Here is a 22,616-nt window from a genome sequence, read left to right on the forward strand (position 1 = left end):
ACACCTCTGATAAAGCTCTTAATTTAAGCTCTTTGCTTCATTTTATGCTGTTTGTTATGTTTGTAGCTTTGATAAACTTCTCAAGCAATTTAATCAATGCATTCAGCATCAGAGGGAGAGATATCTCAGGCAGTTAAAACACCTGCTTATTACATGTTGACAATGCAATAATATCTTTATCAAGTCTTTTTGAGTGTGTGTGTGTGTGTGTGTGTGTGTGTGTGTGTGTGTGAGTGTGTGTGTGTGTGTGTGAGTGAGTGTGTGAGTGTGTGAGTGAGTGTGTGAGTGAGTGAAAGTGATTCCTCATTGGCCGTGGCACCTTTACTGCTTTACTCATTTTCTGTGACCAGCAGAGGCAAAGACGTGTAACTTCCACTAGAGGCACAGATTTGAGGACTTTAGACTTGACAAAATAAAAAAAGACTTACAACTTGACTTGGACTTTATCAACAATCACTCTTGACTTCAATCAGACTTGAGCCTTTTGACTTGAAAGTATGCCTTCTTGATACCTTTAACCCAAGCCCAAAGATTAAAAAGCAGCCTATGTTATTTAGAAAGAGCGCCATAAATCAGTTAATTTCCCCTCATTTCCTGAATCAACTAACATAAAGGCTATTCGCTGTCAGCAGGTCTATACTGCACGTCCCTCATCCACTTTGTTTGAATCAATTCATCCAAATATAATTAATGTGCAGGAAACAACCATGAAGAACTAACCTACTTTACAGAGCACCAGATGGAAAAAAATGACACCACAGATCATTTGGTTCAAAAACTACACGCAGTAAATTACAGATAACGACACAGCAATTCTGAATTTGTTCAGTATTTACAGCTGTACAAAGAACGGCCTATTTAGGAAGAGTGAATGCTTTTTTTTAAAAGCATTCTCGATTTTTGTGAATTTAATGTTGGCATTATGTTTATTTATGAGCAAATTATGACTTTTTGACGATTAGAAATTAAAACTTTAAGACTTGTAACTTGACTTGGGACTCGTCAGTTGTGACTTTGAACTTGACTCATCACTTGATTCTGAATTGGGTACATCCCTAGTTTCATACATAGTCCAGCCATATACTGGGTTTGCACCTAGTCTGGTTTTCAGTTTTATTTTATTTTATTATTTTTTGGGGGAGGTTGGTGTTTCACGATCTCCCCTGTATACTGTCTTCCCAACTCTCTTACAGAATATATTCATACTCTATGTATAGTAAGTATTTATGCCAAAGGGGTCTTTGATAATCATTTTTCAATTCACTGTTTTCGTCATATAAAAAAATTCTCTTTATCCCATGACAGCAGACTTAACTGGTTTATACCCTTTGCTTTTCATACTCCCCCTCATGACACTGTTATTTTCCACACTCAAGGACATGGATTTGGTTTCAGTTTTACAGGAACTTCAGCGGATAAACCAGCTAGACTGACCATCACAAGCTGGTATGACCTGCTAAACCATCAAAAACGGTGCCAAAACATACTTTAAATTGGTCAAACAAGCTGGTCAAGCTGTTTTTTTTCAGCAGGGAGGTTTTGACGTCTTGTTTTCTGCTCTTATGTGTGGGCTTCTTTAGTTTCATTACATCCCCTGCACACCCTTTTATCACTACTTTCACAAAATACCTCCATACTGTAAACCACTGATTTGCATTGAAGGTAATGTTTTTCAAACACAGGAAAGGTGACATTGTTGTAGTGCACAGACGTTGTTGGGAGGAAGTAAGGCTAAAATATGTTAAAATATTAATGTTTTCTCAATATGTTCATAAAAAGTAACCCAGGTGGCATTTAATTCCCTACAAAACGTTATAGCTCATGCAAATCGTTCTATCTGAAAGTGATTTTTAGGATGCACGGTTGTCTTATTCAGACTTAATTGTGCAGCTGTCACTACCATGTTACGCTTCCCGTTTGTCTTTCCACCAGAATCCCTTCCCTTCAAACCATCCAAGCATTTCAATCTCCAAACTTATGGGCTCAGTATCTATCCAGAGCTCCAGTCTCGGAGACGGTGATCATCTTTCAATCGTAAGCCCCAGACTCCCGCCAGCTCCACTGCCAACACTTGCACGGCGCTCACCTCGAGATCTGAGGATTAGCGAGGACAAGCCAGCAGCAGCCGAGACTCTCCGGCCTCTTCGGCAGACTGGGCATTAGTAGAGAGGGACATGGGAGTTTGGCAGGCTCCCCTACCACCCCGGCTGGCTGCTACACCAGCGCTGCTGGCGTTGTCGCAGGGATTCAGGGGTATGGAGGTGGGGGTAGAGAGAGAGCTGTGAAGCTGAGGGAGGTAGAGGACGAGGCAGTGGGGGATTATCTCGCTGCGAAATGCACTGTAGGGAAGCCCAGATGGACCAGTGGGCTGTGGTCTGCTGTGGTGCCAAGAATGTGTTACTGCTCACAAATATACAGAAAGACACAAATAAAAGCTCGATGTATGAGCGCACCGGATTCACTATGCAACACCCACTATTAGGTGCTTTGAACCTAAACGCTTTGTACACTGTACATTCAAATATACAGTACACACACACACGTTAACACTCCCACTGAGATGTGTTGCCAATGCACAGTTTGCACATTGCACCGGCACATATCACAAATAAGTTCGGTGAGAGGCGGAGAGACTGTGGGAGGGAGGATGAATGTGGTGGGTGTCTCCATCTGTCAATCCAAAATGCTCAAATAAAGCAGAAACTATAAATGTCTGTGCTAATTTTTAACAGCGTTCCCACAGAAAAAAGGGGGGCTACCATCATGAATAACTCAGAGAGGTGCAGCTCACGCGCCTCACTTTCTGGAAAGACAGAAAGCCATGAAATATTCAGTTTCCCAAAAACCCGGCAAAACGGTTGTGGTGAATTTCACAGACTTGGCGTCATCGGCTAAGTGTGAGTGTGAATTCGTATGCACCACAGCTATAAGACGAGTCCCTTTGTGTAACAGATAGAGAGGATTATATCCCAAGGCAGCACATTGTTGTGTAACATTGAGGCAATAGCACGAAATGACACCTCCGCAGTTGCCAAGTGTTTCGAGAGGGATCTGCGGCACCACGCTGTTCTTTCGTTAAACAGCCAAAAGGTATGGCTTCAAATGAAACCACAACACAAAATTACACAGACACCCAGAGAGATACTGGCTGCAGATTAGAAGCTGCCAGTTTGTAAATCTGAGACACAAGAGGCTGCAGTTAAGAGTGAGCGCAGGTTTTAACCCCGGCTGCTCCAACAGCTCTGCACGCAGAAAAAAAGATGCTAACTAGAACCATATAGGCTTCATCTGCTTGCTCCTGCAGGAGAATCCTTTGTTCTGCAGATGGATATGCTCAATTTAAGGGGTAATAGCTAGAACCATCTGTGAATGGTTCCACCCAGAACTCCTGTCTGGAGGTTATATCCAGAATCTTTCTACCTCCTAAGGTTGCTATCAAGAACCCACTCACTTTATATTCCAAGGATTTTACCTAGAACTCACCCAGGGGATTTTTATTGAGAACCCATTTATAGTCCAAGGGTTTCATCTAGATCCCACACAGGTGGTTCTGCAGAAAACCCATTTATGTTCCAAAGATTTCATCTAGAACCAATCCGAGAGGTTCTAGAGAGGAGCCGTTTATATTCCAAGGGTGTTATCTTGACCCCACCCAGGGTGGTTCTACAGAGAATCTATTGTGCTGTTGAGAACTCATCCAAGTGATTCTTCCAAGAACCCTTTCATATTCTAAAGGTTTTATCGAGAACCCACCCAGGTGGCTTTACCAAGAACCCATTTATTTTTTGAGGATTTCATCTAGAACACATCTGGAGGATTCTACCAAGAACCCATGTATTTTCCAAGTGTGTCATCCAGAACCCATCAAGGAGATTCTATTGAGAACCCTCCCTTCCTTCCTTATGGATGTCTTTGTCTTACAAAGAACCTTTTAAGAACCTTATTTTCAAAACAGTATTTTTCAAAAAGCAAATGGTTCTGGGTGGAACCTCAGCCCTCCGGGATGAAGCCTTTTAGAAGCGTTATTTCTAAGAGTGTGGGAGCAGTGTGATGAGGGAGCTCACAGGTGTAAATTTGTATCAACATGCAACATAAAAAACATTTTGAAATGATAAAACGCTCCGACAACATTCATCTGATGTCCATAAATGGTGCAGAAACCAGCCTCATCAACACGGAGCCGCTCACAGTTTGAAGTTTTGACCTTTAATTATCTTAATTATCATCCCTCATTAGGCCTTTCTGTGTAATTTGTACGGATAGCTGTGCGGCAGGCCTCGTGTCATTTGGAATAAAGACTCTTGTCAAGTTTTAAAGCTTTGTTAAGATTTCAGATTTTGACATTTAATTATGGAGCCCCTGTTGGGCCAATTAGTGCAATTTTCTTTTAAGGGTCTGTTCATTCAAATAACAACATAGCATTTCCTTACTCACCTGATATTTAGCCATGCAAATACTTTAGGTTTTATACGCTGATATTTACCTCTGAGGTTTCTGCCCCCACCCCAGTACAATGTCAGGGAATAGAGGGTTTTTTTGTGGTTTTTACTTTGTTGTCATGGTACTGAATTAGTTCAGGAAAGGAGCAAAATTATCTTTGCTACATGTACATTAGAGGTGGGAATCACCAGCGTCCATGTTTTCACAGACATGGATGGAAACTGAAAGTGCAACTCGAGTGGTGTGCGGAGGATTACAACAACGTAGCGATGGCTCTAGTTTAATTCCCCCCTTTATGCCCTACCATTTGTGCAGTGTTGGTAGTTTTTGCCTCCAGTTGTCCGCCCTCCATCGTGACAGCGGAACAATGATGTATGATTTTATATGTAAATAAGCTATTTATTTATTGATTTATTTATTGTTTATTCAGTATTCTGCAGTACACGACTTTTTTTTCCTTGGCCGTCCATAACACAGAATAGGAATCATCCATTAAAAACATAACGTTACTCAGCTATTACCTCATTACGTCATTTAGCCCTCTCCCCCTCAGATTCATTCATTTTTCGCAGCATGTAGGAGTTCTCCAGACCTAATTTGCATGTTTTTTTTGCTTGAGACATCATTTTCTTTTAGTTTGAATTCATGATGGCAACCATAGAGACCACTCACCGTCGCCCCTCCGCAGGCGGTATCTCAGCCGCTCCTTTGTGTCTCTGCCGCTGTCTTTGTTGTTATTGTGACATGACGACGACTCCTCCGTCAGCTCCTCCGTCAGCTCCTCCGTCAGCTCCTCACTGTGTTCCAGATCTGGTACTGGAGATGCCACAGACGAGACCTCGCCCTGGCTGCCCTCCACCCCGCTCCCTGAATGGTTCCCAGTATTCTCACTTTGATTCTTCTCCCCATTTGGCGCTCCTTCTCCGGCCTCCTCATTTCCCACTTTGTCCAAAGCGTCAGCTTCAGCTCCAGGTTCTGCGTGGTTTATGGGGCTTGAGGGGTTTGAGGGGCTGCAGCTGCCCAGGGAACCGAGCACAGAGCTGGGGCTGGAGTGCAGGGAGAGGGAGGGGGTGTCTGGTTCTCGAATCCTGGTACAGGGGGCCCCGTAGGGTTCCTGGACGAATCCCACGAACATCACCCCCTGGTCAGCTGCATCTTGGATTTGCTGTTGAGAGTGTCAACAAAAAATTCAGTAATCAGTTAATCATTTCAGTCACTTTTTAAGCAAAAAAGCCAAACATTCTCTGATGCCAGCTTCTCAGATATGAATTTTTTCTTATTTTCCTTGTGATACATAATCGTAAATGAATTATCTTTGGACAAAATGTCCCCTGCTGCTCTGAGAAATTCTAACAGGCAGTTTTCATTATTGTTTTGTACAATTTACAGACTAAATGATTTAATTCATCGCTCACTGGACAAAAATCACATAATAAACTTTGAACAATAGACGTAAATCCAGCCAATCCCCATGAATTCTGTGCAAATTTGCATTTTTTTCCCATTCACTGCAACTTAACAGGAAATTTTGCCATTTAAAATGTGTAAAATCTAATTTTATGTAGAACTGTAGGCAGCGTATTACTGTCCAGGCATATGATAACACTGTGGCTGGTTCTGTCTGGCCATGTTCTCAGCTGAGGCTAGTCAGCAAAATATCATGCATATGGGAAAGGTGGCTTTTGGCTTCAAGATCTTATGCAGAAAGCACTGACAAAGTGGTGGTATTTGATAACTTCAGAATGAGAACGGGCTGATCAAAGATCCCATAATAAACTTTCAGCATATTGCAGCCCCACCAGGATGTTGTGATGTTGCGATTGCAACGGTTAATGCAAATTAACTGCAAATTTGACTGAAGTAAAATCTAATTTCATTGCTGGATGTGGGCAATATATCGCTTCTTAATTATGAAACTGCTGCTGCAGGAGTGTGAGCTCCACGCCTGTTGCTCACACAGTGGCAGGGCTAAGAAAGTGGCATGTGTGCTTACAGTCACACACGCCAAATGTTACCCAAAGGTTATTAACAGCAGAGTCAAGCTGTTTTGGTGTGTTCGTGAGATTGTTGGGATTGTTTAACGGGCCGGTGTTCAATCAGCAGGAGGAGAGTGACTCATGGAGACAGTCAATCGGGCTGTGTTGAATGGCAACAGCACTCAATGTTTATAATAATAGGCTTCAAATCCGAAACAGCAACGTAACTATTTTTATAATTTTCACTTGCCCTGGCAACTTCATGCAAAAAAAGATGCCTATGAACATTTCAGCATGCATATTTTTGCAATTTTTCATTTAAAAACCTGCTGGGAAATCAGGCACTTCAGGCTGCAACAATCTCAAAAAAACAGGCTGCAAAATCCTGAAGGGACTGATAATGTAATTTCAGTGAACTGAGAGAAAACTAGACTCCTGCACCTCCTCTTGGCTCTATCTTCAGGCTTTAGAAAATTTAACCCATGTTGGGAGACTTTGGCCGATCACAGGAGGGCGTTCCTATTGACTGTTCTACAAATGTAGATGCGTGTGCATGTCCTTTCGATGAAAGCCTGATTCAGCGGCGCTAAATCCTGCAGAGGAAGTTGCTACTTAAATATCTAATAATAACTGCCTTTAAAACAATCCGAAAAAGAAAGATGAACTTACGAAAAAGACTGTACAACACAGTCTGACATTAAACAAAATAAAACGTGTCAGTATTACCGAAGCGTTTCAGAGATGGAGTGAAAATATCACTTATATTTTAGGTTTCTGCTAAGAAATTTTGAATTTTTTCAATTTTTTGTGTTTTCCAGATTTCTGCCTACCTCAGCTTCAATCGATTAATGATCTTAATAAATGACCATGATTGGCAGACTAATCAATGATAAAAAATAATCCGTAGTTGCAGCCAGGATTTGAATGCATCTCCAGGCTGAGATCTTAGATGTTAAGCTGCTTTTGCACTCATTAGTTTAAGATTTTGGTGTATCAGAAAAAATGCCCAAAAACGTGAATTTAAGTTGCAAAATCAGAGCGACCTATGAAGCAGAACATATACAAAAAGTTATTTCCCAAGAGACCTCAAACTGAAACCAAACTTTCAAAATTAGTTTGAGATCAATTATCTTGAAATTGCATTGTTTTCCCCCACAATACTTTTTGGGGAGTCCCCTGCATCTGTTGGATCTTTGTTTATTCTTCCCCCTCTGTTTCTGCTCACCCCAACAGCTTCTCCAATCACTCAGATGTTGATTAGATTGGAGCGGCCACAACCCTAGTCAGGCACGGGCCGCATCACAAATCCAGTGCTCCACTTCTTTTTTTTTTCTCTCTCTCTCTCTTTCTCTGTCTGTTATTGTCATCTGGCATTTTATGTCAATATTGGGTTTCTGCCACGGAGCGAGATTGAAACTTTAACTGTCAGAGAATGTTAATGATGCCATTCTCCATCTCTGCACCCCCTCCGCCCCTCCGCACTCCCCAAGCAAAGGCAGTGCCCGTCTCTATCTCGAGCCACAGTGAGGGAAGAGAATGGAAATCAAATCAAATCGCAGGTTATTCACTATGAAATTAAATTGGAAAACAGTCACATTGTTTCCAGCCATATTGTTTAATAACAGTGAACGCTCTCTGGGTGCTTCCACATCATATTCCCCATACCAATATGTTGAAATGGAATTGCTGAGATAAAAGGGAACTGTTGTATCTCATTTAATGGTAATGCAGGCAGTCAGAGAGAGAGAGAGAGATGAATGGCTTTGACTGTCTAATGTTGGTGCAGTTGATCGCAAAGTAGATTCCAAGAGTGCGCTGTAATGATTGAATTTATTTTTAGTACCATTATCATTATAATTTTATCAAACCCTGTGTTTGACAAAGTGGAGCGGTTCAGATTAGATTTCTTGCCAACAGTCCAATATCATCACTAAGATTGCAGATAACTATAAATATACTGTAACATTTTAGTGAAAAGTCAAATGTAGCGCCTATTTTTCTTTAAGAAGAATTCAGTGTAAATCAGTAAATAACCAGCTGGTTAAATAGTGCTGAAATGATGATTTTATTAGCTGACTAAGAGAAAATTAATTGACAACAATTTTGATTTTTTATAAGCCATTTGAGAAATCTGGAGAGAAGAAAATTCAAACATTTGCTGGTTCAGGTATCCTAAATGTGAGTATTTGCAGCTTTTCTCAGTTTTGTAAAATAATTAGTATTTCAATTTAATGTAATGATGCAACCTTTAAACACTTTTGGTCTTAGATTTTTAGAGTTTTTCCCTAAGTATAAACATCATATAGCTTTAATTAAAATGTGGATCAAGAAGAAAAACAATATATATTTTATATTCTTTTGGACAGTATTGAATAAGACAATTTTAATAACCTTAAAAGCTAAAGGGGAAAACTGGATGCTATTTTTGTCTCCTAGAAGTTTTTATCCCACTAATTTGAAACAGCAAGTACATTTTTGAGTGAAAGGTACTTGCGATAGGATCACTCAATCTGCAATACAGCCATCCGCATCTTTAAATGCATGTCCGCCAGGGACATTAAATGTGATCCTATCCTCCTACTTCTGATTTTTTTTTAAAAAATCTTTCCGTTTTCTATAATTCTGTGTCCACTCTCTTAATTTGGATCTTTTTATAATTCTGTGAACACTGAGCATGCTTTTTTTCTCCCCAGCAGCAGTTTGAGTTGCAGGATGAACGACTGATCTGTCGATCTGGCCAGAGCTGATCAGACTGATGGATGAAAGGAGCAGCTAGTAGACCTAGTGCTATAAACAGTTATGTATCACTGCGTCTGGTGTTATGCTGCTCTGTCTGTGCCCAGAATGGGCTCTGCACCACAAAAGTGTGGTGCAATAAAAAAAAGGCACATATGTTCCAACAGTGCTCCTAATGAACGTTCCAGTTTCAAAAATATAAAATCAATACATGGTCGCAGATGTTTTAATCGTGGTGTGCCACCAAAAAAACAGAATGTCTGGGAAACGGATATATTTAATTGGTTTTCCACCAAAACAGGCATTATTGCAGTACATTATCCAGTCGTAGTGACCACAGCATTATCTTTTTTTTTATTATTATACCCTTTTTAATGAACATTTAAGCTAATTTGCAATCTTAACCAAATATTTTTTTTGCCCAACCCCAACCACAGACAGGAGTCTGGGTGTGAGCAGGGATTCTGGTGTCACCGCCCTGCACTTTGCACGTCTGCAATCCATGCTGACCTCCTCCCTGTAAATCCAGCGCGATAAATAAATGTAGTATTCAGTAACTCAAAGACATGCTGTCCCTGAACATAATATAGACAGAGATTAGGCCTACGTTAACAAATGTAATTTTTCGGAGACAGAATTGCTTCATGATTCCGGTTTACACTATTGGGATCTACTGTAATTCACTTTCTGCAGCAAAAGAACAGAAAACATGGAGGGAGGACAAAATCAAAAATTAGCATTCTTCTAAACATCTTCATCTAAATGAACAGATGTTGCATGGGCTCAGATGGAAGCACCTCAGGTCAAGGAAATGAGGTTTCGAGGTCAAAGAGGAAACTTTGCATCGCATCATTTCTCTTCATTAACCAAAATGATGCCGAGCGCGAACTTGATGAAAAATATTCTGGAAGCAGCTTCCCTTATTCTGCCACCAGAATATCAACAGCCTGCAGTGAAAAACCCATTTCAATTTTGACTTGAGACCACATTTCCTATTTCCCCCCGTAAGTTATTAAAGTGGCACCAGGAGGAGGTGTCTGAAGGTCAAGATGAAAACCCCGGATAGAGCGAGAGAGAGAGATTGAGCGGGGCGGAGAGAGTGAGCGGAGAGATAATGGAGAGAGAGACCGAGGGATAACGACAGAGATTGAGACGGTGAGGAGGAGAGAGAAGGAAAAAAAGAACATGAAAAGAGAGAAAAATAGAAGGAAACAGAGAGGGAATGGACTTCTCCGCTGACTCCTCTACCACTCATCCATGTCCACTTCCCTTTTAATAGATTTCAAGCGTGGCCTCCTCCTCCAGCAAGCCTGTAGCAGCTCAGTAGATTAAAATGATAACCAACAGTAATGAGGTCCTACAGGACTGCGGTTGCATGACTAATCGAAGGGCAAAACGCACAGAAAGGTTCAGGAGCGAGGCTTCAAAGGCCGACATAACGGTCGGTAATATACAGATTAGGCAGGGAGGGTTGAATCATGATGACGCAGCATAACCAGCTCACAGGAGAGGAGGGTGCGTTCGTATATATCATCTGAAGTGCCATTTCAAACAGGCTTTCCACAGCAGTGCATTCATAACTGTGACATATGCTTCAGAACCAATTCATTATCAGATCAGTGGATGGGACTCTCGCTCTTTCTTCACTGCTCGCCTCTGCGAAAAAAAGGCAGAAATGTCAAGTTATTTAGTTTGCTAATTAACATTAGCCTTAGACTGTTATGGAAACACAGCTTTTAGTATATTACATACTGCCTGAACTGGACTCATGATAAACTGCAGCATGGCGAAACTATCTATCATGTTTTTTAGATGGCTGTGTTGGTACTTTGGGGCTGGAAAATGAAGCCAATAGCAGCTTTTACACAGATCGCACTATAGTTCCCCCCTTCATATCGTCCCTGCACTTTTACACAAAACCAACCGACGGTGGCATCATTCTGCTCCAGTGTGTGATTTTGAACTGCATTACATCTGTTATCAAAGGAGGCATGACAGGCATGACGTTTAACATACAAGCGTCCGCCTCTAGTGTGACATAAAACGTGTCAGCAGCACTTTCTAAACAATAGCAAAAGTATACCATGTCAATTACAATCATTTACCATCTCTGTTCTATGGAGGCTGATCACGTCCTCTGCTCGGAGGGTAAGGAGCGGACATTTATGGCCGCTTTTCTTCTTAGCAGAATTAGCAGATGCTTTTCATATCTCTCCCGCATACATAACACACTGTCAAAACGTCACTCACGTCTCTTTGGCTTTATGTTTTACACAGACCTTGTTTTGGGGCTGTTACAGCCTCTGAGGCGAGACCACTCTGTCCTCCCTTTCTGTGATCGGATGATTTTACAGAACGGCGAGGAGGCATAAAGGCGTAATATTCCTGCCTTGAGCTGGCAGTGTAAATGCGGCTAATGCATAAGTGTCAGAAGCTGCAGTTCCTCTAGCGGCCACTTGAGGCTGCCTCCAAGAGCGAGTAAATCATGACAGAAAACCTCAGGAGTACTTTAGCACCTGCGGTTCCTTCGTCTCAGAGTCAGTGGGTTTTTGGTTAGATGCCTGAGATAAGGCCTGTGGTTAACACAAGATGAAGAAACTTTCACGTTTTGTTCTACAACGTCAAATATGTCATCAAATACCCCACTGTGAACTTTAAAGCTTTTATGTGTCTTAAAAAAGGCGTAGCTAAGTGAGATGACAAAACATCATCACAACAAGCTGTGCTGAACACGGCTTGGCGGGACTGTAGCGACTGAATAGTTGTGTGGATTATTTATAGCCTGAGAATAGCTTTTTACTTCAGGTGATTACATTTAGGCTTTAAAAATCCTAAAAGTGGTGTTCATTTGTGAAGATTAACTTGCTGAACAAAGCGTGAATCAAATGTTTGTTTGATTCTTACACGTCGTCAAGGTGCATTTATAAAAGTTCATCCAACCAAATGGGACTTTTGGACTAGCTAGCCACACCAGTGATATAAAACCGCACATTATGGTGTGTGTGTGTTGTATTATGTAACAGAGCCATATGGAGAGATACAGGAAGAGATGTGAGTTTGGATATCAGTGAGATTTTCATTTCCAAAACAATGTAGCGGAGGTCTAATTCATTTATCTCTCCCTTAGTGAAGTGAAGGAGGTGCATGTGGAGCCAACAGACCGCTGCTGTAGCTTCAAATTACACTAAACTCTAAGCCTGCCCACTTTTTAGAGGTACAATCAAATGCAAATGATTTGTTTAAATTCTTCTTGTGACTCCTTCAAATATTAAGTTTCACAGGAAAATACATGACAGTACACACGCTATAGACGCTCTGACTAACATAGCGGAAGTCAGCAAACCAATGGGTGAAGTAACAGTGTCTGTTATTCTGTGTTTGAGACTCTTTTGGCCACTTGGGCTTAAACTGTAACTTTTAAGATGATGTTTGAATGTCTGATGCTTTATAATCCACCTCCAGCTGTAGTAGTAGTAGTAGAAACCTGTCAACACGTCTCATATTTGAGGAGACGCAACACAATCAAAGTTGTAAAGTTACCACTAATTCATACCTGACAACTCCTGAAATACACACATGCGTCACCACCCCTGTGTTTTCTTTATCTTTTTTTGAAGCAGCAATTACATAAAATAAGCAACCCTTTTTAGTGTCACTCCTCCGGCATGGTGTGCTTCATTGGCAGCTGCCTCTGAGCGTTCTGTGACAGGCTGCAGTTAAAAGCCTTCAGCCTGACAGCAGCGTGCTTACAGGCAGGTTTAGCCATGTGGTTGATCCAATAAAATACCGTTGTAAACATACAAACACGGCATCCTCTGAACCTTCAGACAGGGTGACATGCTCAACAAAGTAATTTGAGTTTTGTCAGCAGGCTGAGTTTTTGAGATTTTTTGTTTCACATGCGCCTCTACTGTACGTCTGCTTGGAATCTGTTGATGCTAGAATATGCTAGAATATGAATATGAATATGGATTTTAGGAAATTAAGGACTTAGATAGGACCTCTGTTGGGGGTACAGGGTATCCTCCACTTAAACTTGCGTGATAAACAAGCTCTATTTTGATGGACTTTGGCAACTTATGAATACTAGAAGTACCAAAACAATTCTCTATTATTTTTTTGTGAGTTAGAAAATGGTTGGGGGGCTGCCCGGCACCCTATCGGGGCCAAATTTGGCCCACAGGCTGTGAGTTAAATATCACTACACTACGATTCCTCTGCATTCGTCCCTCCCTTTCTCTTGCTCCCATCCTTCCTTCCCTGCATGAGTCCTTCCAGCTGGGAACAACCTGACAAACCCCTTCAGCTTGGCATTTATAAAGCAGACCTACCTTCTTGACGTAGCCCTGGATGAGCTCTGGGGTGGGCACCTGCTCGGCAGACAGACACTCCTCCAGCTGTAGTTTGTACGGTGCGCAGACAGACTGGCTCCTTTCCACCCTGCAGGCAGGCGACACAGTGGGGAAGAGAGAGGACAATGAGTTTCAGCCTTTCAGCAAAACCAGCCTGCTGGTCAAATGCTCCCGGCACACGAGCGTACCCATGCATTCAACCTACATTTTAAAACATTACATCCATAAAACATCCACAAACAGGCATGCTTTTCGCAAACATCAAATCTATAATACAGAAATAACCCCCTATCAACAAATTACACTGCATCAAGAAGCTTTGCTAATGTTATTGTTGCCCTGTGGGGGGCGAGAAAAAATACAATAAAACACTTAAGTGAGACAAAGATCCACATGGATGAAAGAAAACACACGGGGAGCGCAGAACGCAGGAAATTCAATGCAAATCTCGTCCTGCCCCCCTGCCTGCAGCCCTCCCTGCCGAGGCCATATCTGTATTTTGAGCGGGGAGAATCTATTTATATGGTGTTGTATTTTCCTTTTCTGTCCTCTGGAGGAAATCCCAGAGCTAGCCCCGAGGAGACGAATGCCCCAGCTTCCACCTCCGCGCTTCTCATCCTGTTGACAAGGGGAAGAAGCCCCACCCGCCCTTTTCCTCAGTGTGCTTTGTGCATATACAGCAGGTGTGTGTGTGTGTGTGTGAGGGCTGTGTGTGCGCTCTGCGAGGGCTCTGGCTTTACACGGACACCTGATGTGTGGGAGGGTAAAAGATGCGTGCATGCTGGTGTGTCTTTTAAAGGCTGTGCTTGCAGCTTCCCAGTTCATGCAAAGACTCCCAGTGAGTGCACATACATGTCAGTGTGTGCATGTCAGCGCCTGTGTGTGTCTTCTTGATGCTTTATCACTGTGATTTTTCCGTCATTCCCGCCATGATGAGTTGTTTGGATGAGCTATTTCATGTATCAAGTAATAACAATACTTTGGAAAATAGTAGCAAGCCAACAGTTTAAAGTAGGGATGCAGGTTAAAATTGGCACATCAGCAAACAACGGCAATTTCGGCACTGGTTGTATATGAACTTTTCTGCACTTACGACAGTGATTATATGAGTTTAATTTGTTAAAATAGGTCAAACTTGCCCTGGTTTTGGCCATTGTCTGGATTATCTCATCATCCAAACCTGTTAAAGTGGGAGGAATGTTACACTTTTTCTTCAAAATTTGTTGCATAAGAATGAATATGGCATGATTTACATGTAGCCTAGTTTAGAGTAGCTGTCTTGTTTTGCCCAGTGAATGTGTACATTTTAAAGAACATTATATTTTATGTCCGCAGCCAGTGGGCCATCAGGGTAAGAGTAGGCATAATATGTTAATTCCACTACAGAAGACACTTGAGGTTGTCTGCAAATTGGTGGAAAAACATACGTGCGTCTATCGGTATTGGCAGTCAGAATTTGGCCAATATGAGTACGAAAATATCGAAATATTGGAAATCAGCAAAAATCCAACACCCTGTAGTCGTAGTTTAAAAGAATTCTTTTTGGGAAATATGCTTTCTTGTCTTGCAGCTGTCCAAAAAATTGTTCAGGGCATAACTGCCCTTTTTACATTTGGATTGTGTCAGTAAGTGAACTTAAGAGGTTCTGTTACTGAAAGCTGATATTACAATCCAGGTAGGGAGGGTCTAACTAAAGAGGTTTTTGAGCTGCATTATAGGAAGTATAGGATCCAGTGTCTTTGGATCTTGGCCCATCAGGATGGATCGTCCCTTTAATTTGCATTTTTCATGAGAACAGCAATAACACAAGTGAAGATAATATGAAAAAATAAAGTTGTAAACAGTGTTTGGGTTTTTTTCCCAGGAAAATAACACTGAAGGAAACATTTGGCATTTTTCATTTGCTCTCTTGCTGTTAAGTGACAAGACTTTCATATCTGTGTGCCAAGTATGAAAAGCTGGAACCAACAGCGGGTTAGCTCAGCATAAAGACTGGAAACATGGGGAGAAAAGCTAACCAAGCTCTACAAGCATAGGCAGTTTTATTTTGGTGTCACTGAGCAAAAATACCATAATAAACTTTGCCCATATTATAATTCCTCTTGGCTGTTTTCAGACTTTAGAAAATGTAGCTTGTGATGAGACATTGTGGCCAGTCACAGGTCATTTCAAAGAAAGGGCGTTTCTATTGGTTGATAGAAAATGCAGATGCATGTGCATTGATAATAGTTTAGCCTAACAAAGACTCACTGCTGCAGCTAAAATTCACATTTTTTATAGCTGACGCTGACTAACGTTGAGCCTCAAATCACAGTGTGTCCTCTGTCTGTCCCCTCTCCTACAGACCACCTTGCCGGGAGGAGAATGGGCAGCAGCTCCGGAGACGGACCCCCAGTCAGTGGCCGCAGCAACCTGAATCCGGCCAGCACAAACCCCCCGGACAGCCTCGAGTCCCTGCTGGGTCAGCCAACAGGTTAGTCCCAGTCCTGCTGCTGGCCACCACTTTGCTGTTTGAGTTTTTATACATAAAAGACACCAGCCTCTCCTAGTTTGTCCTCAGAGAACCTGATAGCAAGATAAGCTTTTTCTGATGTTCTCAAAGCTTGATGAGCTTCACCGACTTCTCTTTTCTGCCTTGTCTAAAATATGCCAACATTTCAGTTTGTGTGTCAATTTCCTATCTGAGTAAATGTTGCTAACCTGAATGATTATGTCTTGTTAAAGTGCGAGCAGTCTTTAGTTTTCCCACGTGAATCAGAGTCCCACAGTTTGAAAATCACTGCATTATCACTTTAAACCGTGGACTAAGTCTTTCTGTTAGACTTAACAGTATAACCAAAAGCCCTCAATTATGTCATCCATTCAAACAACAGCAACAAAAAACGCCACAGTCACCACACATCTACTCTGCTGTCACTGACACCCGTCGCTATGCGTGTATCGCTGTCGCAGCACACAGCGGAGCAGAAACTGGGCCGAGTGACTCGTTAAGAGCAAACTTCACACACTCTGTGAAACATTCATTACAACGAGCTGAGAGCTACGCAAGTGTCGTTTTTTCGCAGCGTCATAACATTCAAAGGCAGAAGCCTGGTGGCACTGTCAGAAAAAGGTGGATGTTTCCCCTGTTAGTTACGAAACAGATCAGAACCAACCAGCTTTGTGCTTCAGGCAGAACCTCAGGAACGAAACAGAGACAGAGATACAGACAAACAGCAGGGTTTGTGCAGTATAGTCAAGTGCAAACCATTTGCTGTCTTTCTTTTATTGCATTTTGAATTATCATACTTGCACTACAGACCTTATACATCATGTTGCTGGTAATATTGTACGGAGAGGTCTGCAGATTCCCTTGGTGCTGCGAGTTAAAGGGTAACTGGTATTTTCCCATGTTTTTGTGTCTTAAGTGATTAAAAGTAGCTGTAATTTTCTGAGCTGGTCCAGTATTTAGCGAGAGGGCTACAGCCGGCAGTGACAAAATAGGCTGCAATGTAACTACTTGGGGCATTTGAGCACACTCAGTTAACATTCACAAAAAATGCCACTGACAGGCTCATAATGTTATTCTAAGAGTCTGACAACATTATGCAAAGGATCCTTAAGAGACAGACCTTTTTATAAACTCTTTGAAACCTGAAGCAACATCAGTGTCCACTAGTATTAAAACCTTTTAACCCTGAGCACATTAGTGTTATTTCTTTTAAATACATGGGTGAAAAGTTAATAAGCAACTTGGTAGGAAATGTTACACAAATTGAAAGAAATTAGTAGATTTAGAAAATTATTTAAAAGAAAAAAGCAAGGTAAAAACATATTTATAATTATTATAATTACATCTTTAAACATTGTAATGCAGAATTATTCTAATTTTCTTAAGCACTTTTTATACTTTAATTTTCATGATTTTTTTGTTCCGTTTTGGTGTTGTTTTTTTTTTGTTTTTTTTGTTTTTTTTCTTTACAAATTTCTTGCAAATGTTTGGGTCATTACTTCTGTCCTTGCTCTTTGCCTTCCTCCTTTTTAAGAAATCATGCCAGTTTATTGAGGTGTCTCAATCCAATCCTTTCCATAATATTGTAAGACACTTATCATAACCTGAGCCTGTCGGTGGCGAAAACAGCCACTTTAAGTGTACGTACATTGATGGTGCACAGTGCCCTGAATATTTACATTGCAGCCTGTTTTGCTGCTGCCAGCTGCAGCGTCTTGATCAATACCGGACCAATTTCAAAAATTGTTGTTCCCATTAGTCACTTAGACACAAAAACATGTGAAAATAGGGCCCAGGTTGAAAAATACCAAAGTTAACCTTTAAAAAACAGCTTCGGAGGATTAAAAATGAAAAGCCCTTTTTTCATAGTGTTATAAATCCATTTTAGAGATAAATTAATACTTCAGTTTATCAATAAAATAAAAATGACTCAACTCTTATAAGGGTTTTTTTATAGGCCAAGAACTCTCACTTAAGCACAAGAATTTCAGTCCATTTTGTGCTATCAAATGTTTTGCACCGAGGTGTCACTTCTTTTTAAGCGGCAAATAACTCATTTTGGAATAAAACCCTGAATGGAAGGAGACTTCTGCAGACAGAGGAGTCAGAGAGGGAGAGAGGTGTGTGTGTGTGTGTGTGTGTGTGTGTGTGTGTGTGTGTGTGTGTGTGAGAGAGAGAGAGAGAGAGAGAGAGAGAGAACAACAATTCGAACAGTGCACTCAGTCCTGGAGGGAGGCCTCAGGTTAAAAATAGCAGCTGCATCACCTGCAGTCCATCTTCTCTGTGTGAAACGATGACTTTTCATGCAGCGTGCAGCACCGGCTGTCAACCTCTGAGGTCTCGTGTGGTTAGACTGGTGTCAAATGCCTGCTTGCCTGAGCGCTCGCCCACCTACCTTGAGCTCCCTCCTGGGTGAATACACCTGCTAACCCCCTCCTCCTCCCCCTCCCTCTTCCTTGTCTGCCCCACAGATGGGTCACATGCTTTGTTTCGCCATAGAACATCTTGTGTTGGACTAATCACTCCCACTGGAGCTGAACGTTCACATGGTAACTAATTGCGAATTACCTGTTAATGGCTTGCTTTGGGATTTGTTTTAGCAGTGTAGCGGCTACATCATTTGTAAATGTGCGGTTTCCAATTACCCTGTGTTCACTGGGGTATGGAAAGGGACTGTGTTGACATATTATTGTTTTTCAGTGGAAGTCAAACTGTAAAAAATGTCTACGACCAGTTCAGTGTTTCTTTGTTTAAACTTGAAAGACTGAACTGAACAAACAGGGAGCTCTAAGTGCTCATTGCTTTTGTGTTTCTGTTAATGGAGTTTGTCTGCTCAACCGTAGTCACTATCAACGTTCACAGCAACATACCAGGGATACAGATCTGATACTTAAAAGCCACAGTAATGAGGACTTTTAAGGACTTTACTTGAGACCTGTACTACTTAAAATGAAGCAGCTCTGTAAACTCCGTTCTCATGTGCTGATGTCAGACTGTGCTTATTCACAGTTCCTACCTATACATATGAAAAATAATACATTTTATTTTGTATATAATGTACGTAATTGTGAGCAGGTTGGCTGTGATCATGTAACCTATTCACTGCAGGCTGAGCTATAAAAGTGGCAAAGTTGACATTGGCAGTCTGCGTGGTGGAAGGGTCAAACAAACACAGGACTTCGACCGAGGAAAAAAGCCTCTCGTGTCTCGTATGAAACAAAAAGTCAATGTAGAGTTCACCTTAAATTGACATAATGTGGTGACGCCAAAGTATGATTTTGTGCTAATTTGTAAGATATCAAACCAACTGTTTTGTGAGGATATGTTTCTGAAGTTTAGCTCATAGGTTTGAAAGATAATTGACCTGAGTAATTTAAAATGGACTTGCGATTTGCATATGACCCTACTCCAGGTCTCTGCTAACTATACGTGCCATCTTGTCTGTGTAGCCTTTACTGCTGACACAGTCTTAACTGAATCACTTTTTGGGCTGTATTCTTCAGTAAAGATGTAGCTGAATCAAGAACTCAGATCAGGTTCTATATATTGTTTAAAGCGATCCTCGCCATAGAGTGACAAAGTATGCCTTCAGTAAAACGTTTTAAATTATTACTTTAATGTTACCTGTTTCATGAAATTGCCTGAGAGGAGCTGAATGGCACAATAAAAGCTTTCTCTCATGCAACAGAAAGATAGTCAAGGCTGAATAAAAACCATTTTCACATCATTGTCAGTGAATATGAGTGAAAATGTGAATTCACTCCTGTTTTTCGTGCATCAGGAGCACAGCCGTGTCAGACCTCTCACCCACCTCCATCACCCACCGCCCATCTATTGCTATGACGACACAGTCAGGGGGCAACTGAACCCGTGTTTAGCACTCTGCTACTGCGGAGCTTTAATAATAGAGCATACCTCTCCTAATGTCACATTTTCACACATTTGTGAATAATTTCACCGGAGCGAATCCCCCTCTAATGGTTTTCTAGTCCGCACCTCTTTATTTTCCTTTTTCTCCATCTCCCTCTCTCACGCTCTCCACCTTCTCCTCCCCTCTCGGCCCATCTCTCTCTTTCAATCCCTCTTTTTTCTCTGCCTGAGCATGCGGGCGCTCCTTGCAATTACCCAATAATGATGAATATATCCCATCAGACATTGCCTGCTGAACTGTAACCCTATTCCATCGCAATCAAATTGAACACCGGGAAATTTGACAGTTGACATTTTAAATTTTCAAACGGTCCAATCCATTCTGTCTGCATTGCAGGTTTTTTTTTCTTCTTCTGCTGTGCAGCAGGTTGTAACGGGGGAGGGGGGACCGCCGCCGGTGACAAATTGCCTTCTGAGGTTGCTAAAGTTATAACCCACTTAACCAGACATGTCAGTCAGGTGAAAGTGTTTTAACATTTACAGATGACATGCCACTGTGTGTACACAGCCTCTGTGTACTTCCTGACTGTGCACTGGATTCCTGCAGCGTCACCCCTTCCATGTAAAGTACCTTGTTGTTGGCTGAGCCTTTCACACTGAGGCTAATACTGTAGAGACTTGACTGTGATTGTGTCCGCAGACGTAGCGTGCATGCTAAATAAAGACGCCTGTGTAGCTGCTGTGTAGCTGCTGTGCAGCTGCTGTGCAGCAGTCAGCTCCTCTACCTTGACTTTTGCTTTGTTTTCAGTGCAGTCGCAAAAAGCTGTTCGTTTTGGAGCGACATATGAATGGCTGCTCGCTGTCATGCTTTCAGTCCCATTCACTGTATTCACCCCCCCCCTTCCCTTCCCTCCCCCCTGTCTTCTTCTTCTTTTGATTTCTGGGTCTGACAGCAAAAGAGAACTGAAGAAGAGATGCTTTTTTTGGTTTCTCTTATTTCTCTTCCCTCATTTTCCCCTGGTGGAGATTTGGATTCCCCTGGGCTGGTGCTGATGTGAGCAGCTGTCTCCACGGTGACAGACACTGGAGATAAAGCCTGGGCTCCGCTTTCGGCCGAGGCCATCAAAGGATGGTAGACTCCTATGCCCTTTTCACTCAATATATCTCTCTTTCTTCTCCTCTTTTTTTCATCCCATTCAGCCTCCTTCTGTCTTTCTCTCTCTACTTCTTCAAACTACAGCTGTGATTTTCTTTTCCTCCACTCTCCACCGTCATGGTGTCTTTTTCTCCAGAGCTAGGCAAGCATGTCTTCTTTAAAAAAAAAAAGAGAGAGAGAGAGAGAGAGAGAGAGAGAGAGAGACACAGAGACACAGAGAGACACAGAGAGACGGAGAGATGCAGTCCATTCAGCTGTAGCATTTTCATACAGAATCAATATTTCTGTTGTCCAGTTTTGCAGCCAGCGAGGAGCCGCTGGACTGTTTGTGTGAGTGTCTGAGCATGCCGAAAGTGAACCTGAGGTGTTTTACACAACAGCATGGGAGGTGATTACTAATGCCCACAATCTGCAGGAAAGAAGGGCAGATAAGGTGCCATGCATTTTAACTATATGACCTTCTAGAATGTGGCTGACAGCCATATTTTTGCCCCACAATATGCCTTAGAGTTTTGTGTTTTTATGGGCATTTACAAAATAGGTGTAATATGAGTTGTTTTTAGGGATTTAGCTTTCCAGAAGTAAAAGTCGTGTTCATTTCAGTTAAAAAAAACATCAAGTTTTGTGATTTAAGGTAAAAGGTACGAGCCTGTGTTCATAAAAAGGAGACATGTCAACTATGTCTCCTCTCTGAGCCTAAAACTCTGTTCCACTAATGCTGAGCTGATAAAACATTTAGCAGTTTAAATGAGACTTTGCTCCTCCAAAATACGTCCATGTAGCTCGTTTGTACAAGCTGCTATATTGCAATATTTATGTAATTGTTAGGCCGTGACCTCTTGTTGCCTTAGTAATTATGACAGGAGCAAAGGAGGAAGTCAGGTAACGTAGCAGAAAGATGAGACAATCCTTTATTAGTCCCACAGCAGGGAAACATGCATCGTTATAGCAGCAAAGGGGATTGTGCAAAAACAAGAAGCATCACTAAAGAAAGCCCTCAAAGCTTTATAAGAAGTGTACTGTATTAAAAAATAACACAATATAATTATTAGACAAGCAGAATGGCTTAATTTAAAAAGAGCTCATTGTGTCAGAGTGATAGTCTCTGCAGGAAAGAGGTCGGGGGGTAAAAAAACACAGGACTTTTGTTCATTAAAGCTGTGACCATTAATGACCATATATGAGCTATTTTGACGTGTAGGTATGACACTGTTATGTGTGATATTTTAGGAAATGCTTCTGTATTCACGGGTGGGAACCAAGGACTTCGGTGGTTGTGTGTGTTGGAGGAGTTGTTTCTTTAAATCCTTTCCTGGGCTGTATCTGACTCTGAATTATGCCTGTTAAATTAGTTTTGTCATCAAATACAAATATTTGGCAATTATTTTTTTCCATGTAAGTTTAAAAGTTTGAAGAGGACTCAGTGGGACATTCAGTGTGGCAGTGGCATTCATGTGATACAGTAAACAAGCTAACAGCGCTAACAAAGGGTCGGCAATGTCCAAGAACAGTTTTCGCAGACAATATATAGATAGAGATATCAAACAAAAACGAAAAAAAGAGACTGTCATATTAAGTTGCTGTGACCTGTAAAT

At 41.6% G+C, this 22,616-nt stretch overlaps 1 protein-coding gene across 1 annotated transcript in view; it reads right to left on the reverse strand.

Moving 5' to 3' along the window:
• Positions 1–22,616, reverse strand: part of LOC121945724 (raftlin-like) — a 133,387-nt gene that overhangs the window by 41,199 nt on the left and 69,572 nt on the right. Inside the window, exons 4-5 of the mRNA XM_042490029.1 lie at positions 13,484–13,592; positions 5,113–5,605 (exon numbers count right to left, since the gene is read on the reverse strand). Coding sequence (XP_042345963.1) covers positions 5,113–5,605; positions 13,484–13,592 — 602 coding nt within the window. The remainder of the gene's footprint in view (positions 1–5,112; positions 5,606–13,483; positions 13,593–22,616) is intronic.

The sequence above is a fragment of the Plectropomus leopardus genome, chromosome 7 (genome assembly GCF_008729295.1).
Source record: "Plectropomus leopardus isolate mb chromosome 7, YSFRI_Pleo_2.0, whole genome shotgun sequence".
NCBI classification, from domain to species: Eukaryota; Metazoa; Chordata; class Actinopteri; order Perciformes; family Serranidae; genus Plectropomus; species Plectropomus leopardus.